Below are 23,575 nucleotides of genomic sequence, written 5' to 3'. Positions count from 1 at the left end.
AGCTGGAGGTCGTTGTCTGCATGCAAACAGATTAACAGTAGTTTTCAGAATTTTGGAGATGTTTGTGGAAGGATTTAGGAGAACTCTAATTTCTACTTAATCAGTGAGCTTAGACTGTGGGTTAGAAAGTGTTGTGGATTATTTACAGCCTAGGCAATATTGGTAATTTTCTAGGATGAGTGAATTGTTGGTAGATTGCTGGTAACAATGTCTTACATTTAATCAAAAGTATTAAAATGATCTTCAGCAGTTTCTATACCAGTTAATTACTCTAACAATACAGACCTGTTAAAGAACTCTGATTCCTGGAGAAAAATAGAGACATATACCATAGTTTGTCAGCTTGGTACCTTTACTGTCTAGATGATTTAGGCACTTAGTTTGTAACTTACTTGATGTAACTTCTCAACATAGTTGCTGATAGAAGAGGCAGTAAGATGGTGTTTATGACATTAATTGATTTTTCTGTGACATTGATTTGAGATGCAGTTTTTCAGAGAATGACAAATACATTTGTTAGTTTGCAGTCCATGTTAGAGGATCTACTTGTTGCTACTGCTGATGGATTTCTCCATCTCGTTCACTGGGATGGTATGACCAATGGAAGGAAGGCCATCAACCTATGTACAGTTCCATTTTCTGTGGACCTGCAGTCTTCTCGAGGTAAGTTTTGAGGTTTTCTATTGCTTTTGATAGTTAACTATTTGCAAAATACCATCTAATCTAAAATATTATCTCTGTTCTCAAGTAGAGATGAGAAAAATGTGCCTTTTATAAACGTGAACAAAATAGCTTGTTTAAATTGTTTTTTTCTGTGAAGTAGTAAGAAAACAACTGAAAAGGCTGTTGGCTTGCAATATCACTGTGTTTTTAAATTAATCTTGTTTTCTCAGCAGGTTCATTTTTGGGCTTTGAAGATGTTTACATCAGAGATATGGAATACTGTGCCACGCTTGATGGTTTTGCTGTTGTTTTTAATGATGGCAGAGTTGGTTTCATTACACCAATGTCAAGTAGATTCACCGCTGAGGTATATTTCCTTTAGTATTTCTAGCATGTACTCTACAATGAATGTGTTTTCCTTGGTGTCTGCATTTCAGTTAGCTTTCTACTTTAAATTCTGTTCATCTGCAATGAAACTAAAATTCAGCAACTGCTTAGGAGATATAAGAACAAGACTATATTTCATGCCATAATTTGAACTAGATTGTTCTAGGGCTAGTAGTTGTCTCTGGGAGGGCATAATTGACAGTAGATTTAATTTTAGTTTATTGCTTCAAAAGGTCATTATAGTTCTGAGATTTTCTCTTTGTGACAGGCTTCCTGTTGCTAGTTGTAAGTGGGGTGATAAGAAGTGGTTTCTCCTATTGGCAAAGTATCATAAGTGCTATTTCTAGCTTTTAGCTGTAATCAAGGCTAACTATTCTTATAGTGACAAACATACTTCAGAATTTGTTTTAAAGGAATCTTTTCCAAGTTAGGTGTTTTCTTACCTGTAATTCAGCCTACAAACTATACTACATTTTGTCATTAGATCTCTTTAATTACGGAAAACCCAGCAGGATTTGTGTAGTCTGTCTGAAACTCCTTCACACACTTAATATCTGCAACTTGAGCTGTTGCAGATGGGAGTTTATTTTCCTGTTTTGTGTTTTGTCTTTATCCTCAGTACCATCTACTGATTTTTTTTTAATGCGGTATCAGGGATATTCTTGCCTTATATGTATTGACTTGCTTTGGTTATTTAGAGCTCTGATAAACAGTTTCCTTACATACTGGCATGTTTCTGTAATTTTTATTAAGAACAATGAAACCAATTTTACATATACTGGATTTTGTTTATCTGAGCCGTGTCAATTAATCTTGATGTTTGCAATAGAAATTTCTTGAGGAGATGAGGGTCAACTGGCAAATCTGTAATATGGCATACATGGGTAGCTCATGGGTAGAAGCTGACTAACATGAATAAAAGCACTGTTAAACAAAAAGTCTGTGAATTCCTTTCTTTACAGCAGCTCCATGGTGTTTGGGCACAAGATGTGATTGACGGAACTTGTGTGGCAGTAAATAACAAATACAGGCTAATGGCATTTGGATGTGCCAAGTAAGTTTTGTAAGGCTGGTTCCATGGGGAGGAAAATGATTTCATTATAAAGCTTAAGTACTATTCTTAACAAGTTGTGTTGCAAGAACTGTAAAGATGAAAATGGTAAGTCTTTTTAGAGATTGTATAATCTGCTCTGTCAAGAGGGTATGAGGGAAGAAATTATTGCCTGCTTGAACTGCAGTTGAAATTGGTGCTTGCTGTTCAGCTTTGGAAAAAAAATAGAAAAGTGACTGGACGAACAGTGAGAATTAGAAAGTGCAGCTGTCGCAGTTAAAGCAAGATTATAAAGTCAGTTTTAAGCAGTTAATCGTAATGATATTGGAGAAGAATCAGCACTTTGCACCCAACTGAGAAAATGCTCTGTGAAGTGTTTGATTTGGTCAGGAAAAATGTTGCCTGTTTGACTAACTGTGAATATAAATTAAATGTTTCAAAAGTGCTCTTAGTTGTGTTTTTTTGCTTAGTGCTCCTTCAAGACAGTTCCTCCTGTATAATACTGCTTCAGCTGGTCTAGAGTGCAGCTTTTTTTTTTTAAATTGTATTTTATTTGTTTTCTAAAATGTTCCAAAAGCTCTGGGCAGTTCAGTCTTCAACTGTCTTCTTAAGAAATAGTATTCTCAGTTGTAGTTGTAGTAACAATGCAGTGTGTTGGTATTTGCCTCTGAAACAGAAATAGTTACTGTAATTCATTGATGTTGGTATGCATTAGTACACTCCTGACGAAACTTTAGCACTAAGTGAATACTAACTTCCCTCATGGATTGTCTTGTAGTTGGAAGCTCTAAACATACCTGGATTGTGTGTGCAGATGTGTTTCAGAAAATGAAATAGTCTTAGTGCATTGGTTATTATAGGCTGGTGTTTTGGGTCCTCCACTGCCTTCTGGAAAGTCTCTTATAAAGTTGTTTCATAAAGTTCTTTGAGTGTTACTTGACACAATGTTTCTGTTCTAGATAAATTTGGTATTGGTAAGAAAAAAGCAGCTTTTATTAACCCCCTGGAACTGATGAGAAATCCAAACGGTCTGTAGTCTAAAGCATGTGTAATCTCTTCCAGCGGCTCTGTGCAGGTTTATACAATAGATACCACCACTGGTGCCATGCAGTTTTCTCATAAATTGGAGCTGACACCAAAACAATATCCTGGTGAGCTACTTTTGTTGTTAGAATTTTCCAGCTGTTTTTAAGGTATTAAGAGAATATTTTTATCCTTGGCTAGTTAACAAGTGTTTGTTGTTTGCATTATCACTGATGGGATTAGTATTTACTCTTCTGTGTTTGTAGTAATTTACTCTTGCACATTTGTTCTTTTAGCTGCTTGCTTTTAGCAGATTTTTGGATGTGTTTCATATGTGAGGGGCTGGGGCTGGTTTGGGGATTTTTTTTTTTTTTTCTAAATCTGAATCTGAGTTAGCAGTTTACAGACAGTGCTGCTTCTGGTTGTTCCTTTTTAAATACTTCAGATATTAGTAGTTCCCGCATGTAGTCTTGAGATTACTTTTTCCATTACTCACCTGAGAAAATGAGAGATTATTGTCAAAACTGATAATGAATATAATAGAGGTGTGAATTAACTTCAAACAACTGACATGCAGGGTACAGAAAAAAACCTGAGTAATCCAGCACTCTGCCTGAACTGCAGTGAACAAAAGCTCAGTGGAATTTTTCATGTAATAGTGATTAGTATTGCAGGCTTGAGAGTGAAGAACGTATAAGGTGGGTAAATTCTGTCCTCAGCTGAAAATATGTGTGCTTATTAGGTTTCAACAAAAAAATAAAATCTGTAAATAGCAGAGTTTTACAGTTCTGCTAAGTGCCAAAGGAAGAGGTTTCAAGGGTGAGTATAAAATCTTCTTTTGTCCTAAAAATCATTTTGCCAGAATTGCAGTTCTATGATTGTGTCATAGCACAGTGCATTTCTGGCCTGTTTTCATGTATTCTTAGCTTCCTGTGAAACCAAACATGTAATGAAAATTTTTTTCCATGTATTTATTTATTTATTTATATTTATTTCCATGTATTTTTGTTTCTACTCTTATGATGAAAGCAGTTGAAGGACATTTGATGTTTTTCACATGGTATTTCATTGTCTGTTTTTAAACAGATATTTGGAATAAAACAGGACCTGTTAAACTAATCAAATGGTCACCTGATAGCTGTGTTGTGATGGTGACCTGGGAATGTGGAGGCTTGTCCTTATGGAGTGTTTTTGGTGCTCAGCTTATCTGTACTTTAGGAGGTGATTTTGCGTGAGTATCTTTAATGAAATTGTAAAATACTCTATTAAAAACCTTTATTTTTCTAATTAAAAGCTTTTAATTAGAAACTGATTCACTGAATTAGCTTTTAAGAATCTTTTTCCATTATAACTCCTTAGATACTGGAATCATTGAATAATATTTAGGAGGGGATCATTTGAACATAAATGAGAATGTATTATTTTCTTTTTGTAGTGATCTTTTTGCCATAAAAGCAAATTACCCTAAAGGCAGGCTTTAGCAAGCAAATACTAAAATTCCCTCAGTGCCAGTATATATTTGCTGAAAATGTGCTAGCATCCAGAAATCACAATTCAAACAGTTTATGCTAGATATCTGCCAATTTCATTGCCTTTTATGCTGTGTCATGGATCCAATAGGCTTTATAGTTTGAGGTGAGGTTCAATATAGAACCATGTAACAATACAAAGATAGGAAGATAATTTCTTATTTTGATGAAGTTATTTTCAGTCTCAAACTTTTTCTGTTCTGCTTTTAAGGTATCAGTCTGATGGTGCCAAAAAGGACCCTCTAAAGATCAGTTCTATGGTAAATGCGAATGTAAAACCACTGTAATAGGATGGCTGTTAATTTTTAAAATTATTTATAGCAAAACAGATTTTCAGAAAATCAAACTGGCTTTCTTTAGCTTTATTATTTTTAAAGAGTAAGCTGCCTTTACTATACTTCCTAACACCAATGTTGTATTGAAGGAAGAGGGAAAAGGGGACAGCTGATTTTTTAAAAAAATTTTTTCACTTATATGCCTGATCATGAAGTGTACATGACATGCCTTGGCTTTGCTTTCAGTGTTAAGAATGAACACTTTTTGTTTTCCGTAACCTTTTTTTTTTTTTTTAGTTTGGTGCTGTATTTCAGAGTACAATGAGACACATAACAACACTAATTGTAAACTTACTTATTTCTCTAAAATTACTAGCTTACCTTTGGCTATTGAAGTATCTTAATTCAGAATATGAATTAAAAAGGAACTCAGCTGCTGTTGGTTTAATACAAACTAATTAACATGAAGTCCTGCTCGTTTGTCAAATCAGTAGCTGCAGATAAATATCAAACACAATCTTCAAGGCCTCTTTTACAAGCCATGATTAATTTTGTACAATATTTCTATAACTTTTGATTTTATTTATGTATAGGCTAGTTGCTATGAAGATTGGCAGTTTTAAACGTGCATCCCAAGTGGATGTACATATTTGCAAGGACAGTACAATGTACCTTTTAAAAAACCCCAAAGATTGTAATTCTGATACCATTGAATTTAATGAACAACGACTGTAATTTTGGGGATCAGGATCTTTTCATACATGATTCTGTTTGTGGATTTTTTTGTTAGTTGGTTTAAGCTGCAAACTAAACAGTCTTCATTACTTATGTGGATGTCTTGCATAGTTACTTTTCATTTAATCAACATTTTTTACATAAAAAGGAATTTAAGCTAGATTCTTACTGTTCCTTGTGGATTTTACTGCTAAGGGTTACTTATGATTCCTGTGATGATGCATTTTAGAACACCAAACTGTGTGGGTTTTTTTACCAAGCTCATGTCTGTCATAAGATCAGTTTCAGTCACAGAAAGTTTTTGTAGTTCTTGTTTTCTGAGAATATATAGTGTTGGTTTTGCATTTTTACTATTGTTATTTTTTTACATTCAGACCTGGGGATCAGAAGGATATCATCTGTGGGTTATTGATGGGAATTCTTCTTCAAACGTGAAGCCTGAAAGAAATGTCAATAATGAAGCTTGCCAATTTGGTATTCTGCAGTTTCATTTCATCAAGAGTGCACTCACTGTTAATCCTTGTATGGTAAGTTTTTTGTTGATAAATATATCCTTATTTCAGACCACATTTCCAGTTTTCAGAAGACCTCTGAGTTAAAACCTGTTAAAAGAGTAAGTCTGTTCTGTAGTCATTAGACTGGTCTTCCTTTTTTTCATCATAGAACCTTTAAAATGGTACTTTGAAAATAGTGCTATGCAATACTGTGACATGAAACCTGGTAGTACATAGTGATACAAAAACTGAGAACTGCCATAATGCTTATTTTTCATATTGTTTACACAGAACTTGTTAATATATTTATCATGTGTTTTCCTTTGTTTTCTCTACATGGAGTTCAAGGTTGCTTTTGTTTTTTGTTGTTTTGTTTTGAATGTAGAGTAACCAGGAACAAGTCCTCCTTCAAGGAGAAGATCGCTTGTATTTGAACTGTGGAGATGCAACACAGGCTCAGAGTCCCAGAAATACTTCAGCACACTCTGAACATAAGCCTACCAGGGAAAGAGGCCCTTTTTCAGATGGCAGTTTAGATTCTCAGGGTTTAAGCACTTTACTAGGACACAGACATTGGCATGTTGTACAGGTAATTGTTGCTGGTTGCCCATATGTGCTCTGTGCTTGCAAGAGTTTATAGGACTGGAATTTGCAGCTGATCTCACCACTCTGCCATTTTTCTCTAGTTTGAGATCATTGCCTTTTTATTGACTCTTGGGTTTCCCCTGGTACAGCTTTTTCTTATGGCCAAACGGTAAAGGGATGTTGACCGTCTCAGCCTTGTGGCTATGAGTTTGCATCCTAGCCAATAAAAAAATCTAAATGTTGTCTTGACTTCAGGAAGGAGTAGTTAAATTACTTTCCTATGCTTTGAAAGGGAGAATAAGTGCAATGTGCAAGAAATCCTTTAGGGGGTTGTTCTGTTATTTATGCAAATTACTTTAAGCATATTCAGCTGATGAATACAGCCTTTGGACTTTGGCTGTATTTTCAGGCAGTCTTAGATGGCATCTATTTAAGCATGTAATTAAAATTTCACAATATCAATCTTGTGAAAAAGAAATTATTTCCAGGGGCAGTAATGGGATATATTCTATTTTCTCTGGAATATAGAAGAAATATTTAATAACTTTTAATCTGTAATTCTAGTGTGTGTTCTTCCATGCTTGAATTGGTACATATTTTTCTAAATGTTTTTAGAAGGTCCCCAAGATTTTGTTTTTCATCTAGTAAATGAATTGGTATTACTAAACAGCATTTGAGTCTAAGCATGTATGTCAGGTTCTAGGTACTACTGAATTTCCACTTTAGCTGGCCAGGTAGCTTTTCTGTCTTCTGAAACTGGTGCAGGAGGGCAAAATCCTCATTCTGTGTAGGAGCAAAACTAACACAATTGGAATTACTGGGGGAGCAATACACCCATGAGAACAGCCAGTGGCTGGGTGATGAGAGCACCTACCTCCTTGTAACAGACCAAGGACTGGAGTTCGAACCTGGATTTGTATCATCCCATGTGACATGAACAATCCAGGATCAAGATTTAATTTGCCATATCTCAGTCAACTGCTCTCATAACAAGGCTTTTGGATGTGCTGGTGTGTATTTCTGATGGGATTAGAAATTTCATCCCAACACTGAAAGTCCCTCCTGAATGCTATGTTTATCAAAACTTCTATGTTCCCATGAAAGGCTCTGGTGGAGAAGTACCTAGGGCAGGAGAAGAACAACTTTTTACTATTAATCTGTAATATAGTATTAGCTGTTGTATGTTGTTAATGCATTTCTATATTTCTTACATTTAAAACAGGCTAACATTTAGGCTTCAGTAACTTTCTGGGGTTGGGGGGCAGGGAACCTAACTGTATTTAAAAAAGAAATCCCAATATTAAAAACCTTTAAGCCAGTGTTTTGGAAAAACATGGCCATTGTACAAATTCCTTTAGAACGTTACAGTTAATCACTACTTTAATAGTGCTTGGTATAGTTATGGTTCTGGTTTTCTCTTTTTTTTTTTTTTCTTTTTTTTTTTTTTTAGATTCATAGTACGTATCTAGAGAGCAACTGGCCTATAAGGGTGAGTTATTTAAAGAATATGTTCTTGCCTCTTTAAAGGTATGGGGTGTTGATAACTGTCCCTTAGGGCTGGATGAGCTCAGGAAGATGGAATCATTGTTTTAAATTACAGAAAGAAGAATATATGTTGGGTAGTAAAGTAGAAAACATGAAGATACCTTACATACCTTGACTCTGACATTATATTGCCTTGTAGTGATGTGCACTAGGGATAGTATGTATCATTTAAATAAGTTCCCTCCTGAGGTTCTGTTTTTTTTTTCTTTTTGAACAGTTTTCAGCTATTGACAAGCTTGGACAGAATGTAGCTGTTGTTGGCAAGTTTGGTTTTGCACATTATTCTTTACTTACCAAAAAATGGAAGCTGTTTGGAAACATTACCCAGGTGAGAGGTTATAGTATTTTGTTCAGGTATACTGGGGAGGTTGTATTTCTTGGAATGTGACTCTTGGAGAAAGTAAAAAAATAATCTTTTTGAAATAACCTGTAGACACACTTGGGATTATGGATGCTGGTTTTGCATGTGTTTTTCATAAAGTGGCTGAAGCACTTATCTTGGGGCTTTGGCACAATAATTCATGTCTAATTATTAAAAGGTTTCCAAATCTGAGTGCATATAGTCAGACACTCCCATACGTCTTATCTGACAGTTTTTGTGAGACATAGCTTTGGATGCCAAGCTTGTAAATTCTGGCCAGAAGCAGAAAGCTAATTTGAGAGAGTTCAGGGATGCCAATAGCATAAGGAACTGTGGAGCTGTGTTTTGTAAGATGATGTTTGTCTTTCACATGTTATTCTTTAGTACTTTGGGGTTTTTATACAACAAAAACCTCATATACATAGGTTGTCTTGCCACTATCAGTAAAGCTGATACAGATCATGTATGGCTTTCAGAAATTTCCTATAGAACATACACGTGTGTATGTCTGTATACGTATATAAAAATACATACTTATATGTCATTTGCTTCCTTTTTTCAGGAGCAAAATATGATGGTAACAGGTGGCTTAGCATGGTGGAATGACTTCATTGTTCTTGCATGTTATAATTTAAATGATCATCAGGAAGAGGTGATGTATTTTTCTTCAAAGTAAATTAATCATGTTTAGAATATCTGATCTGTTGTACAGTAGTATTATAAATATGAAAAGTTAGATACATAGGTGACTTTTGGTCATGTTCAAAAATTCTTTATTAATATGTAAGTAATTCTTTGCAGAAAAGTTTATTATTGCTATTAAAAACTATTTTCTGCTGACTACCAAAAATGTGCTCATTGTTCTGAAAAATTTGTGATGTTTTTGCATGTTAGTAGGAAGTCTGTTTTGGGGTATCTAGTTACAGTATTTTGGGACACTTTTGTAAGGTGTTAAATTAGATGGGCAGAAGACCTTTACTTACTCTTTGCTTTTTAAAACAAATGAATAAAACTCCTTCCTTTTGTTTGTTGTTTAGTACTTCAGATTTGGCTGTGCTGTTCCTTAACCACTTTGGATGCAATAATATAGTGCAATGGATAAAAAACTTGATGAAACAAAAACCCAGTTATGTGTCTTGCTAGAAATCCTTGACAGCCATTCCACAAAAAAGAAAATAATTGAATGTGGAATTATTTTTAATTTGTTGGTAAACAGAACCTGTATTCAAACCTTTTCCTTGTAGCTGAGAATCTACCTGCGAACATCTAATCTTGACAATGCATTTGCACACATCACCAAAGTGCAAGCAGACACGTTACTACTGAGTGTCTTCCGGGACATTGTAATACTCTTCAGAGCAGATTGTTCCATTTGCCTATATAGTATTGAGAGAAGGCCTGAGGGGTGAGTATCAGTATTTAAATGCTTTTGCCATAATGTACTTGTAAATCTGTTCTCAGTCTGAGTAAATTCTTATCATAATATAAAATTGTTTGATAACTTCTAGAGTCAGATTTTTAAATTGTAGAGGGGTAAGTGTTGGCTGTATGCACAAGTGATAGTTCTCAAGTGTTGTCACTTGCATGTGTGCAGATACGCATATTAGGTGTGGAGGTAGTGACTGAGATACACGTGTTTCCAGCTGTCTGTACAAACATGTTCTAGCTGATAGAGACTTGAAAATGGAATGTAAATAGAAGAAAAAGGTACTAAAAGGCACCGACATATTTGAATATTTTTAATAAAAAATGTTTCTAACATTAAAAGTAGAAATTGGTGAGGGTGATGGTGGAGTAGCAAAGATGAAGAGAGACAATTTTGGTTTGCGGTTGTCAGGAGCTATTTTGGTGCAAAAGAAGTAGCAACGCAAGAGCCAGATACTTTCAGATAGTTAAGATTAGTGAACCTAAGGAGGAGATAAAGATTCCCAGATAGTTCTTTGAAGTGCCTAAGCAGGCAATTTTCTTACACTTATGGCATCTTGGTTTCAGCAAGAAAGGAACTTTTTTCTTAGCAGAAAGCAAGCTGTTGATCCACTTTGGAGGGAAATATTTTCAATGCTTTTCAAAGAAAACTCCCAACAAAATCCAAACCCTAGAATTGTCTTATTGAAGGGTCCATAGAGTCTTATTCTGAAGCATCTGATGTTGTCTTCTATCCACTTATAGCTGTATTGCCCTAAACTATCAAGATAAAGTAGCCCAGCTTAGGTTTATTTGGTAACTTTATGTAGAGAAGATATGTGGACCTGTGGGATTCCTATTAAAGAAAAGTAATTTTAGTCTATAGAGTGAACTGTTTGCTGAGATTAAGTTGCTTATTTTCATTAGGTTTACTTCAAGGTATTAATTTTATGTTAAATACTATTTTAAACAATATTTTGCAAATATTTTAAAATTGCTAAACATAGTCATCTTTCCTTTCAGTCTTAACCCTACTGCCAGTATCCAAGTTCTTCAAGAAGTGTCCATGTCTCGGTACATTCCTCATCCTTTTCTTGTAGTGTCTGTTACATTGACATCAGTGAGGACAGAGACTGGCATCACCTTGAAGATGCCTCAGCAGGTAACAAGTCTATAGTGCTCAAATTTAAAAGAATTGGTGCCTACATTTGTTAGCTTAGTCCCCAAAGGTTAGGTGCTGATAAATGAACCATAAATCAGTGGTTCTTTTATGTGGTAAAATGCAGAACATGTTTTTTCTGATTCTTGTTATATAGACATTTTATGTGTGAACTGGGGGTGGGGTGGGTGGTGGTAGGAATAAAATCCAAATTCTTACTTCTATTTCATATCTTCTTTTGTCATCTTATAAAATTTGGGGGCAAACGTTGGACGACAAAGTATACTTAACTATGTCAAGGGTATGTTTCTCTATTGTGCATTAAAAGTTGGAACACCAGAGCAATCCATGGCATTGAGAAGTGCCTTTCTTGCAGCAACAGGTCCATTACTCAAAGAATAAACAGAAAAAAGGAAAAGATGGCATATGACCCTGTAAGGTTACTTCTAGTCAATTTCCTACTTGCTAAAATAAAGTAAGATGATCTCTCCGACTGATTATGTCAGGAGATAGGCCAACAGCCAAACAATGACCAAGATGTGAAGGTGAAGCCTATCTTAACTCCAGGAAATGATTCTGGCCACTGAAAGCACAGTGCAAAGAGAACTTGCATTTTTGTTGCCTGTTGCGTAAACAAATTAAGCTTAACTATTTGAGTAGCTGCAGTATGAAGCATATTTTCTCATCAGAGCAGCTACCTTAAGATAGTTCAGATGTTGCACTGCCTGTGAGGCAGGCCTGTAGACATGTGAAGGTGCATATTTTTCTCCACATACCAAAGCCACTGGCAGATAGGACAGCAATGGCACAGATGTAAAATCTGAAGGTTTGTTCTTGCTTCCTTCCGTTCATTCTAATTTAGTGTCCCACAATGCTGAACATGTGTCCTGAGACTTTGCTACTATCTTAGACAAGAGCATAAAAGCCAACATGCTTGTGGTTTTCTAGTCCATCTTGTTGTGAGACAGTGTCCTTATTCCTGAACTACGTGACATATGGTGTTTCCTAATTTTGAGAAAAAGCTACTGAAACTTTTTAGAGTACTAGTAATATTTTAAACTTAGCTTCAGGCTGGACAAATATTACTTCTTTTCTTTCTAAGAGCCCATATCGTCAAACTTTGTCAATCCTCCTGACCAAAAGAAAAGTATTAATGTTAGCACTGAACATGACACTGCACTGTAGACAAAGCAATGTGTCTGACTTAGCAGAGTGTGTCAGCCTTCTCAGTGTTGTTGCCTGTTGGTGACTTTAACCCCTGATGCTGCAAATTTACCATACAGCCCCCCTACCCATTTATTTTAAAACTAAACTTCACACACAGCATGGTATTTGCTCCAGTGACTTGGTTTAAAATTAACATGAAATAGTTCTGAAATAAATCTTTAGACATAATACTTTGCTTTCCTGATATACCTAACTAGAAAGATTCTTCTCTAAGTGCAGCTTCTAAAAGTTCAAGATGCTGTACAAGTGTGGCTAAATTCTTTATGGCTCAACTCTTTTTGGCTTCTGTACCAGTGTTAGTCTTTGCAGTCAGATACTGGCAATTATGTAGTGGTGATCGTGCTAAGAACACAGAGCTTTATTTTCTTAAAATACTGGTGGCTTGCCCATGCCAAGAGGCATAGTTGGAAAAAGCCTGTATGAAATAAATGCATGGAATAAGTCTAGTGAACAAGAAACCTTCCAGTATTTACTCCCTTGCACAAGAACTGTATGAATGAACCTATCTGTAGGTACTTATTTCTACTGGATTTTTCCAAGTCCTTCTGCATTGCATTTGGTTGTTAGTCATCTCTGTATGGCAGTGCAGTTAATTTACTCTTTTTATGCTGGATTTGTACTGTGGTTATGGGTCAAGTGATGCATTCAAAAAGCTCAAATAATTTGCATAATACTATTTTATCCTTAGGCTTGTGAAGCTGAAAGTATTATGCTAAACTTAGCAGGACAACTCATCATGTTGCAAAGGGATCGATCTGGACCCCAGATCCGAGATAAGGATAATAATCCTAATCAAAGGAAGCATGTGAGTAAATGTATGTGGAATACTGTATATGGCTTCAAGATGTCAGTGACTGAAGAAGTTCTGGAAGGGAGTAGTCCAGGCATAAAGAAAGAGGTCTGTAATGCAAGGCAGTGTCTACACTTACAGGCTGAATTGTTAGCTGGAAGTAAATCACTGCTCCCGTGATTTATTTTTTTTCCTAAGAATCTGTGAAATGTTAGTACTTAATTATGTGAATGTCTAACCAAAGTATTTACTACTTGTGTTTACTACTTGTATTGCAGTGAAAGATACCAGTTTTTAGCATAAAGGTCCTTTGCAAAATTTGGTATGCAGTAATGACACAAAATCTCCAGTCTATCTAAAACTGTTCTGTATGTTTATGGAACGTTATCATTTTTTGCAGAGTATGTTTACAAAGTTCCTAAAAACAACAATCATAGAAATCAGTGACTGAACTTTAAACTTTTTCTGCACTGATGAAAAACACTTCTACATGAACGAAGCACTTTGGGAGAGTGAAATCTGAAAAGTTTAGATGAAGAGTTCTTTGCAGCTCAATCAAACACTAGCAAATTTGGTGTTTGTAGTAATTCTGTCAGTTCTAGGTTGGACTCTTGGGGTCTCTGAAGAAGCAGAGAGCAGATTTTTATTTTCTTCCCTTACTTTCACCCCTCTGGCCTCCTGACTAAGGAGGTTAAAAAAATTGAAAGAAGTGTCTTTTGAGTTAATGTAAGCAATAAGTGATGCTTTCCCAGGTGGTAGGGTGCAGTTAAGGGATAAGCAGATTTGCTTCTTCTTTGTTAGAGGAATAACATGTTTGAAGAGAATAGTTCTTAGCTGAAAAGAGTTCTTGTGAAGTGGGTAAAAAAACCAAAAACAAACAAAACCAAACAAATAATTAATTCTGTGGGGTTTTTTTTCTTGTTTTTCAAATAGCTGCCTTTTTGTGCTCCAGTTGTCCTAGCCCAGTCTGTTGAAAATGTATGGACTACTTGCAGGATCAACAAACAGAAACGCCACTTACTGGAGGCTCTGTGGCTCAGCTGTGGTGGGGCAGGTATGAAAGTCTGGCTTCCCCTGTTTCCCAGAGATCATCGAAAACCACACTCCTTTCTGTCAAGACGGATCATGCTGCCTTTCCACATCAACATATACCCGTTGGCTGTTTTGTTTGAAGATGCCTTGGTTCTTGGTGCTGTTAATGACACTGTGCTCTATGACTGTTTATATCCTCAAACCAGTGCTAGAGAACACTTAGAGGTTCTCTTTCCTTTCTCCATTGTTGAGAGAACCTCTCAGATCTACCTCCATCACATTTTACGCCAGCTCTTGGTTAGGAACCTCGGTGAACAAGCCTTGCTTTTGGCCCACTCTTGTGCCACATTACCATACTTTCCTCACGTACTAGAACTGATGCTTCATGAAGTGCTGGAAGAAGAAGCTACCTCGCGGGAACCCATTCCCGACCCTCTGCTTCCCACTGTGGCGAAGTTTATTACAGAGTTCCCCCTCTTCCTGCAGACAGTTGTTCATTGTGCTAGGAAGACAGAATATGCCCTGTGGAATTACCTTTTTGCTGCTGTTGGAAACCCGAAGGACTTATTTGAAGAGTGCTTAATGGCCCAGGACTTGGACACAGCTGCCTCTTATCTTATTATCCTACAGGTAATGGTACCTCATATATTGCAAGAGAGGTGATATTTACTAATGTTGTAATATTTTAGAAAATATTGTCATATCAAAGTTAACGCAAGTTAAATTTTTAATAGTTTTCTGTTATGTCTGGTTATGAAGGGGCAGAATATTATACAATGTAAGTAGTTAGTTTACTGTTATAGAAAGGAAAATAATTGCATGAAATTTGCTTCTTCTAATCTCTGGTATACTTGAATGTGACATGTTGTGGCTTGACTTAATAGGACTTCTGTTGCTTTATGGCAAAAGCAAATGACTTAATTATGCTTTGTTACTTGCAGAATATGGAAGTTCCAGCAGTTAGCAGACAACATGCTACTCTCCTATTTAATACTGCCTTAGAGCAGGGAAAGTGGGATCTTTGTCGTCATATGATCAGATTTCTGAAAGCCATTGGCTCTGGAGAAACAGAGACACCTCCAGCTACACCAACAACTCAGGTTTGTGATTAAAATAGTAAATACTGTGCATCAAACCTTCTATGATTAATCTTGCTATTATATAGCATATTTGCTCCTTTGACTGTATGTTTGGGTTTTCTTGGTTTTAGGAACCTAGTTCAAGTAGTGGCTTTGAGTTCTTCAGACATCGCAGCATTAGTTTATCCCAATCAGCAGAGAATCTCCATAGCAAATTTAATTTGACAAAAACACTGAGTATGCCCTCTGGCCCATCTGGAAAAAGGTAATTGGTAGTAATGTCCTCTCCTTCCCTACTTTGTTAGGTACTGTACTAACTCTCTTACCAATTTAAGTTATAGAGGTATATTATATGAGAGTTACATTTGTCATAGTTTCCCTTCACATCCTTCTGCGTTTGTCTTTTCCTGACTCTCGTGATGTCTGTGCCTTTTTCTTGCGTTCTTGGGAGAATATGTTCTCACACATGTGAATATATTTGTGTGTATATATGCACAGGCACACTTACATGGATCCACTGGATGCATATGTAGTAATTCAAATAGCTAGTGAGACTGCATGCCTTATATTTGAAGGATCTGTTTTGATGAAAGATACATTTTGAACAGCTCATAATATACATTAGTATACACAGTATACTATTAGCATCATAGTATACATTGCACTGTGATACTGTGCACATCTTGATCTTGCAGTTGTTGCCAAGCCATGAATAGAGCCTTTTATACCTTGGGGTGAATCCCTCTTAAACTGCTGTATACAGAATTCATATTGATCAGTATTAATGTTCAGAAGCAGCACTGAGCTGGGATTCATTCTTATCTTGGTTTTGGCTTTTTTCCCCACATAAGACCTTCAGAACAACCTTAGTACAAATTCAAATGCTTTTATTTAGTAATTTTCCATAGAGAGTACTATCTTAAGAGTTTTGATAAGAAGGGTTCTAGACTAATACTTGACTTGTTCTCTAAACTTGTTTCTCAGAATTCACTTTGCAATGGCATCTGCCTTTTATCTCTCCTTCTTAACCTTTTTCCTGCATTGCTAATAGTTTAATACTGTATGGACACTGCTGCTGTTGTAACTTCCTTCCCTTATTTCACTTACCTGTTGAGTGGGGTCTTTTAGAGAACATAAATAGCAACAAATGGTGGAAACTGCTTCTGTTGGTACATAGAAAGCTCCCACTAACTACTCTGGTCACTCCATGTACTGTGGTTGTGGCCAACAACCTTTACAACTGTTTTATCAGTCTTAATGTCGCTGTTCTCTGGTCTGTCTATAGGTGGAGTAAAGACAGCGACTGTGCCGAGAACATGTACATTGACATGATGCTCTGGCGACATGCTCGGCGTCTGCTAGAAGAAATCAAGCTGAAAGACCTCGGCTGCTTTGCTGCACAGTTAGGCTTTGAGCTGATTGGTTGGCTGTGCAAGGAGCGAGCCAGAGCTGCCCGCGTGGAGGATTTTGTGTTTGCTTTGAAAAAGCTACACAAGGATTTCCTCTGGCCATTTCCAGTCATGCCGGCTTCATCCATTAATTCACCTTTCAAGAATGGAAAGTACAAGACAGGTGCTGTAACATCTGAGTTGATTTGGTTTCCCTCCTGCAGTCCTACACCCATCAGTCTGAATCTGTCCTTCCTCAGTTCAGCCAAGCAAAGAACAGGCTGAGACTTGCCACCTGCACAGCTTTCTCACACGGGGTGTGTTTTTTGAAGGGAATCTGTTTAGCACAGATGGCATCTCTTGTGTAGTCTGACTACAATACTGTTTCTGTTGAAGTTTCTTGCTTTCTCAGGTGCAAACACTGAACTGGGTATCACTTGTGCAGATGCTGAGTTGAACGTGGATATTGCTCTTTCATGTAAATTCTACAGAAAATTACTAGAATCAACATTCTCATATAGCCTTTAGATGAGGTTTTGATTAACTTTTTATATTTAAAAAAGTAATGTTTCTAATATTTGAAATTTGCTTGATGTTAAAGGGTAAGAATCTTGAGGACTTGCAGTAAACCTCCTTTGTGTTATTAATCTCTCCGTTCACTGGTTTTTCTTCTCAGGGCAAAGTTGATATTAGCTGCCAAGTCTTCCTCTTTTTGGTAGTAGCAGCACTATAATTTAGTTCTATTGATGCTAACACTTTATCAGCTGATATTTCTTTTATGCCAGTACTGAAATAAAAAGCAGATCAGAAATTCTTGAAGTACCTAAACTTGCTGCATTCCCTTGCTTTTGGTGATCCCTCAGCAAACTAATTGAATATTGACTTAGATACAAGTTTTAGCTTCCTGAAATGCCTGGAGAGTACTTTCCCAATTTCCTTTTTGATGTTTATATGTCTTTTCTTTGGTGGGTTCTTTTTTTTAGCTGTAGGGGAGCAGTTGCTAAAATCTCAGTCAGCAGACACCTTCGTAAACATGGAAATGGACACAGGGGTTTCAAACACACCTCGGAGTCGCAGCTGGCTTGGCGCTATCAGCTCCTCTCAGAGAGAGATTGACACTGTTTCATCCCATGGACCACACATGCAAGATGCATTTCTTTCTCCTTTGCTAAGTAAAGGTTAGTCTCTGTTCCTTCTGTCTGCTCATTGGAAAAATGCACCTGGAAGTACGCACTTCTGTTTTGATACTTGCATGCTGCTGCTGTATTGTTGCTTCCCAACTGCTGATAACCATAATTCAGAAGAAAAAAAAAAAAAGAGGGTTTGTTGAAAAGTGAACAAAAATTTTTACAACAGAAAGATAATGCCCATGTCATACATCTTTAAGTACTTGAAGTAGAATATGAAATTGATATTTGCTGAAGTTCCTGCCTGTGGTAGTAACTTGAAATTTAGAATTTTTACAGTCTGGCTGGGAAGAGTGTTATAAGTTTTATATTTTTGCCTCTTGCATGGGTCGGCCTCTTGCACAGTTTGGTATGGTTCTAATACATGAACTTTGTGCTTTTGGATTTCTTTAGAAAGATATACATTCTTTATTGAGGAAATTATAGTCCTATATAGTTTTCTTTTTTCCTATGGCTTTGTTTAAATCACTTTTTTAAAAGGTCAAATGTATGATCAGCTTATGAAAATACAACAGGGAATTTTATTCTTTGTTAAACTTTGCTGATCACAGTCAGAGACAGGAAATGTTTGTCTGACCATTTTTTTTTTTTTTGGCTCCCTCTTGTTCTCAAGCATACAGCAATGTTTTCAACAGTGTCTACATCATGTGATTCCTGCTTCATTAGGGAAAAGACCTAAGTATCTAAGTGTGAACTACAATCTCCCCAAGATGCTAGGGCCTTTTGTAAGAGTCAGAGCACTTGGAGCTGTAATTTAACAAGTTGACAGGCTTTAAGAAATGAAGAAAGAGTGAGGTTCTCTTCCTCTGCTTGGGCACTTCCTCATTCTATTTTCACTTCTGTTTCTTCTGTTTATTCTGGACACTGCAAGAATGCATTAGGTTTAAGTAAGTTTGTTACAGAACTCTCCAAAAAAGCATAATTTAAATTTTCCCCATTTATTTCTCTTTTCACTGCATTATCTTGTACTGCTGTCTGCCACTACCACTGTTTCTATCAACAAGTATCTCTTTTTTGTTTTGCTGAGCTGGATGAAGACCTTTGAGTTCAATGGACTTTAGTATGCATTTTGAAGCGGTTTATTTCTAAAGTGAAACTAAATTAATAAACGTTGCGAGCTGAATTCTAATAGTAATTTCACAAATAACTAAGCCAGCAGCGGTATACATGGGCAAGAACCTAATAAAGGAACTTTCTGACTTTCTAAACATTTTCCACAGACAAGATACATCTACTTTAATATGGAAACTGTTCTGGAGGTTGGGTGCCTTCATGACTCACCACTATAATGGTTTTAGCTTTGCTGATCCTGTTCCTGTGAAAATTCTGTGGCTACATCTACTCTTCATGTGTTTATTAGAAACGCTTATTTCCTTTTGTAATTAGTGCAGGTGAATATTTACATTACCAAGCATTCAGAATCTTCAGGGTTTTGTATGAAGAACTTGCTATTGCTTCTTCCTTTTTAACAGTTAAGTAATGAGTTATCTTTAGACAGACCACAGCCCTTCCTACAGACTTAATTCTAGGACTATAGTATGTAAGAGGCTGTCACTGTGCTCTTACAATGATTGCCAACACATCTTTAGGATCCCTTATTGATATTATTCTGCAGAATTATTTTTATTTGATAGAAAAACTACTGCATTCCTCTAATAATAGTTCCACCATATAGTGTAACGAGAAGAATGCTGAAGCGGGATGGACAGTATGCCTGAAGTAACAACTTAGCACTGTTATACACAGCAAAGCATTACTGCATAATTTGTCAATTGCTATAGGAAGTAGTTCAGAAACTCTGCATTTTGCTAAAGCAAGCAGTTTCTTTTCCCCTCATGTTTCTGAGTGTTTTTGATAGGTGACGAATGCAGCATCGGTTCAGCAACAGACCTGACTGAAACAAGTTCTATGGTGGATGGTGACTGGACCATGGTGGATGAAAACTTCTCCAGTCTAAGTTTAACTCAGTCAGAGCTTGAACATCTCTCTTTAGAACTGGCTAGTAAAGGGCCACACAAGTCACAGGTCCAGCTGCGGTAAGTAACGTAATCTTTGCATTTGAAACTTAAAATGACTAGTATGTAGTGTTAGGGGAAAGAAACACTGTCTACAGAATCACACTGGGATTTTTGTCTTTAGAGTGAAAAAGAAGTAAGTAGACTGTTTTTCTATATAGGTACTTGCTACATATCTTCATGGAAGCAGGATGTCTGGATTGGTGTATTGTCATAGGCCTTATCCTCAGAGAATCTTCAGTAATCAACCAGGTTTTCAGTATAATGCAATCCTCTGATATTGATAGAGAAATCTGTCAGAACATCAAGACTGGCCTATATGCTGTTGACAAATGGGCTTCTACAGATTGGTAAGTGTTATTTTCCACCTTCATTTTCATTCCACTTGTAGATAATTAGTTATCTAAAAAACCCCTTTGAGTTCTCTCAACCCTAGCTGAAACAATTATTTAAAAGCACTTTTGAAGAAAATTTCAGGACAGTCACTAATACAGTTGTGATGAAACTGGAAAAAACCCAACAAACCAAACCCAAAACAACCAACACCCCCAACTTCTGTTGTTTTGCTTATAGTTGCCTTTTCCTGTGTATTAAAAAAAAAAAAAGTTTCTGTACAGGAAGGATTATAGAAGATACTAATTTATATTAAACATCTCCCAAGAAAAACTGCTTTTCAGGCATATGACAGAAGTACTATTTTTTAATTCACTCACTGTGTTCTGTACTGTTATTTTCCTAGCCCTGGGTACAAGCCATTTCTAAATATCATCAAACCACAGATCCAGAAACTAAGTGAAATAGCAGAAGAGCAAGTACAGCCTGAAGCTTTTCAGCCAGTGAATCCTTCTAAGGTTACTGAACAAGTGAACCCCAGAGCTGAGGAAAGCAGGACTTCATCTAGCCATGGTGCTAATCCTCAGAGTGATGCTGGCAACAGCAATGCAAGCAGGCATGAAGAGGACAAGTCTAAGATAGAGGATGAGGATTCATTCCAAGAAGGCAGTTATGACTGTATTGTGTCTTAAACGGAAGATGAACAACTTCCCAAGCATCAGGTGTGAAAGGAAGCAAACCAGCTTCTAGACATGCTTCCATGTTTTGGATTTGAACTTTTTTTTTTTTTTTTTTTTTTTTTAATATTTCAATCTTTGAAATCTTTAGTGGGGATAACTAAGCAGCAGTTTCATCTAATAATTTCAAAAGGAGGCAAGTTGGTTTTTTTGATGCAATCTTCAGACTACAGCTTTAGGTTTTGATACTTAACAGTGTTGAGAGACAGTGAATACATATGGAGACAGGTTCAGCTAAAGTTCATCAGTACCTTTACATCACCAACATGTTCTGAAGGAACTACTTATCTCTTAATTGAGTTTAAAAGGCAAAGAGGGGATTACATTTAAAAACTGTTATACTTTGCAGCTTGCCTGCCTAAGAAATATCTGATCAATGCAGTTCAGATTGGTTTGATATCGATATTTTGTATTAAAGGACTGTAAAATATATTGTATGTTTTTGTGAATACTCTTGTACAAATACTCAAGGCTGTACCTTATTTGAAGGTACCTATATGTATTGCGCATGTTCCTAGATGACTAGTAAAGTTAAAGCAGAGTTGCACTTCTTTCTGGATGAGGCATACTTTACTGACCTAACATTGACACAAGGTGGCTTACCTGTTTTTTACTGCCACTTACAGATCTTGTAGTTGGGCTTAAGAGATTGCTGAAGGTTATTTATTTCATTGTAAATTCTTTTCTGAAAAATGGATTTTTTAAATGTAAATAATCATCATATACTCTTGCTATGGAAAATTAGTTTAACGGCTCATACCTAAACATTTTTCAAACATTTTATAATATGCATACTTGTAACTAAGACATATTTAACTTTCATACAATGTTATGGAAAGCTGGCTGCAGAAGTTTGTTGCTTTGAGGTACTTATTTTTTCCTAGCTGCTGTTCCTATGTAATAACTACCTGTAACAGTATTAATTAGGTATTAGCTTGTTTGTACTGTGCAATCTGAACAAAAATGCAACATTACTCATTTTATACAAAATAAACTAGTTTATTTTTTATAACATCACTTGATTACTGACATGGACCAAACTAGTCATCATAGGGTAGTTACAGCATCTGTTGCTTTTCTAGTGTAGTTACTAAATGCACATCCATTTAAACTCTGAAAATTAAGAATATTCACAATTAAGTTGAAATAAATTGTGGTTTTATCATCTTTATTTCCTTTGTAGATAAGATCAAGTGCTTTAAAATGTACAAATGTTAAACTGTTGCTTTAGAATGGCTTTACTAAGCCAATACAACCAGTACAAGTGCAATAATTGCAAGTATTACTTAGAAAGCTGGAGATTTCAGTGAATGCAGCTTGAATTTCCATTTAAGAGTTGAAAATAATAGTGAAGTTCTAAGAAAAAAATCTGGTTCAAGAGTCCCAGCATTAGGCTTAGTCTGCATTGTAGCTACTGGTTACATATAATGTCTATCATACCTACAAGCCTGTTGTGATCTGACATCAAAATTTATTATTGTTATATGGGGATACTTAAAGCTTTTTTATGATAAAAAAAACCTGCTTAATCTATGGTAAAAGAAATAAAAACTGTGCTTCAAGTTAATATTTTTCTGTGGTTCTGTGGTAATGATGTAAACCAAGCTCATCCTGATCAGCTTTCTGCTGTTCAGGTTTTGGATCTGTACAAGTAAAACCATACATTAACTGATATACTAACATTCTTAATATTAGTATCTTACTACTGTGCTACTGTTGTTTAGCAGTTAAATCTTTTTAGTTGTGAAATTTTAGAAGTTTGTACTTCTTTAGTAGTAATTCTCTCTATGCAAATCTTATGTGCTAATTTTGTATTTCAATTTCACTGCTGTTATACCTGTAATTAAAAGACAAATGTATTCAACTTTACTTGAAGTTACTCCTGTGGAAAATAACTATTTCTGACTCCAAGCCATTGACAGTAACTTTGCAGAATTCAAGTAGGTTATTTCAGAGAAACAAAGCTCTTGAAACTACCTGATGAAGATTGTTTTAGTTTGCCACATCATACCCCTATGGCTTGTTTTACAGGATGAATGTATCAAGCTTCTAAGTTAAAAGTTACCTTATTAGTGCACCTTTGAAGTTACATTCACCTACTGTTCTGAAAAGAGGTGTATTGGGTTTAGGGGGAAGCGGTGTGGTAGCAAGGGGCGGGCTGCAGGGTTGGCTGCAGTAAGTAAAGCCCAGGAGCTGCTCCTGTGTCAGGTGCAGCCAGTTCCAACAACCCCACCATGGGATATAGCTGAACCCCCTCAGCCAAGCTGGTGCCTCCTCTCTGTAATGTGTTTAACAAGGGGGGAAATAATGCTGTGCAGCAGCCGTGAGAGAGATGACTGAGGAAGAAAAATGTGAGGAACAGTTCTGCAGACAGGGAGGCCCATAAAGGAAGAGCAGGAGGAGGTGCTTCAGGCACTGGAGCAGAGATCATCTGCAGCCTGTGGAGCTGTGTAAGTAAAAACATTAACCAATACACTAACATTCTTAATATTAGTATCTTACTACTGTGCTACTGTTGTTTAGCAGTTAGTTAAGATCTTTTTAAGACCATGGTGAAGCAGGCTGTCCCCCTGCAA

The 23,575-nt window shown here is 36.3% G+C and overlaps 1 protein-coding gene across 4 annotated transcripts in view; it reads left to right on the top strand.

Moving 5' to 3' along the window:
* RIC1 (RIC1 homolog, RAB6A GEF complex partner 1) overlaps positions 1-23,193 on the top strand; it is a 57,506-nt gene extending 34,313 nt beyond the window's left edge. The window contains exons 5-26 of one of the 4 annotated variants that reach the window (XM_049794646.1): positions 521-663; positions 897-1,030; positions 2,013-2,104; positions 3,164-3,252; positions 4,211-4,355; positions 4,865-4,913; positions 6,038-6,190; positions 6,543-6,746; positions 8,193-8,231; positions 8,505-8,615; positions 9,211-9,300; positions 9,893-10,053; positions 11,076-11,214; positions 13,127-13,243; positions 14,162-14,890; positions 15,202-15,360; positions 15,471-15,604; positions 16,625-16,911; positions 17,711-17,905; positions 19,773-19,950; positions 20,091-20,279; positions 20,669-23,193. In XM_049794646.1, the coding sequence (XP_049650603.1) occupies positions 521-663; positions 897-1,030; positions 2,013-2,104; positions 3,164-3,252; positions 4,211-4,355; positions 4,865-4,913; positions 6,038-6,190; positions 6,543-6,746; positions 8,193-8,231; positions 8,505-8,615; positions 9,211-9,300; positions 9,893-10,053; positions 11,076-11,214; positions 13,127-13,243; positions 14,162-14,890; positions 15,202-15,360; positions 15,471-15,604; positions 16,625-16,911; positions 17,711-17,905; positions 19,773-19,950; positions 20,091-20,279; positions 20,669-20,954 (3,823 nt within the window). In that variant the 3' untranslated portion in view covers positions 20,955-23,193. Of the gene's footprint in view, positions 1-520; positions 664-893; positions 1,031-2,012; positions 2,105-3,163; positions 3,253-4,210; positions 4,356-4,864; positions 4,914-6,037; positions 6,191-6,542; positions 6,747-8,192; positions 8,232-8,504; positions 8,616-9,210; positions 9,301-9,892; positions 10,054-11,075; positions 11,215-13,126; positions 13,244-14,161; positions 14,891-15,201; positions 15,361-15,470; positions 15,605-16,624; positions 16,912-17,710; positions 17,906-19,772; positions 19,951-20,090; positions 20,280-20,668 lie in introns of all 4 variants that reach the window. The other 3 variants (XM_049794647.1, XM_049794644.1, XM_049794648.1) reach the window with 3 other exon arrangements.
* Positions 23,194-23,575: the final 382 nt, after the last annotated feature.

This window comes from Accipiter gentilis, chromosome Z (assembly GCF_929443795.1).
Source record: "Accipiter gentilis chromosome Z, bAccGen1.1, whole genome shotgun sequence".
NCBI lineage: Eukaryota > Metazoa > Chordata > Aves > Accipitriformes > Accipitridae > Astur > Astur gentilis.
The sequence above is the reverse complement of the archived record's forward strand: the minus strand, read 5'-3'. Positions and strand labels throughout refer to the sequence as shown.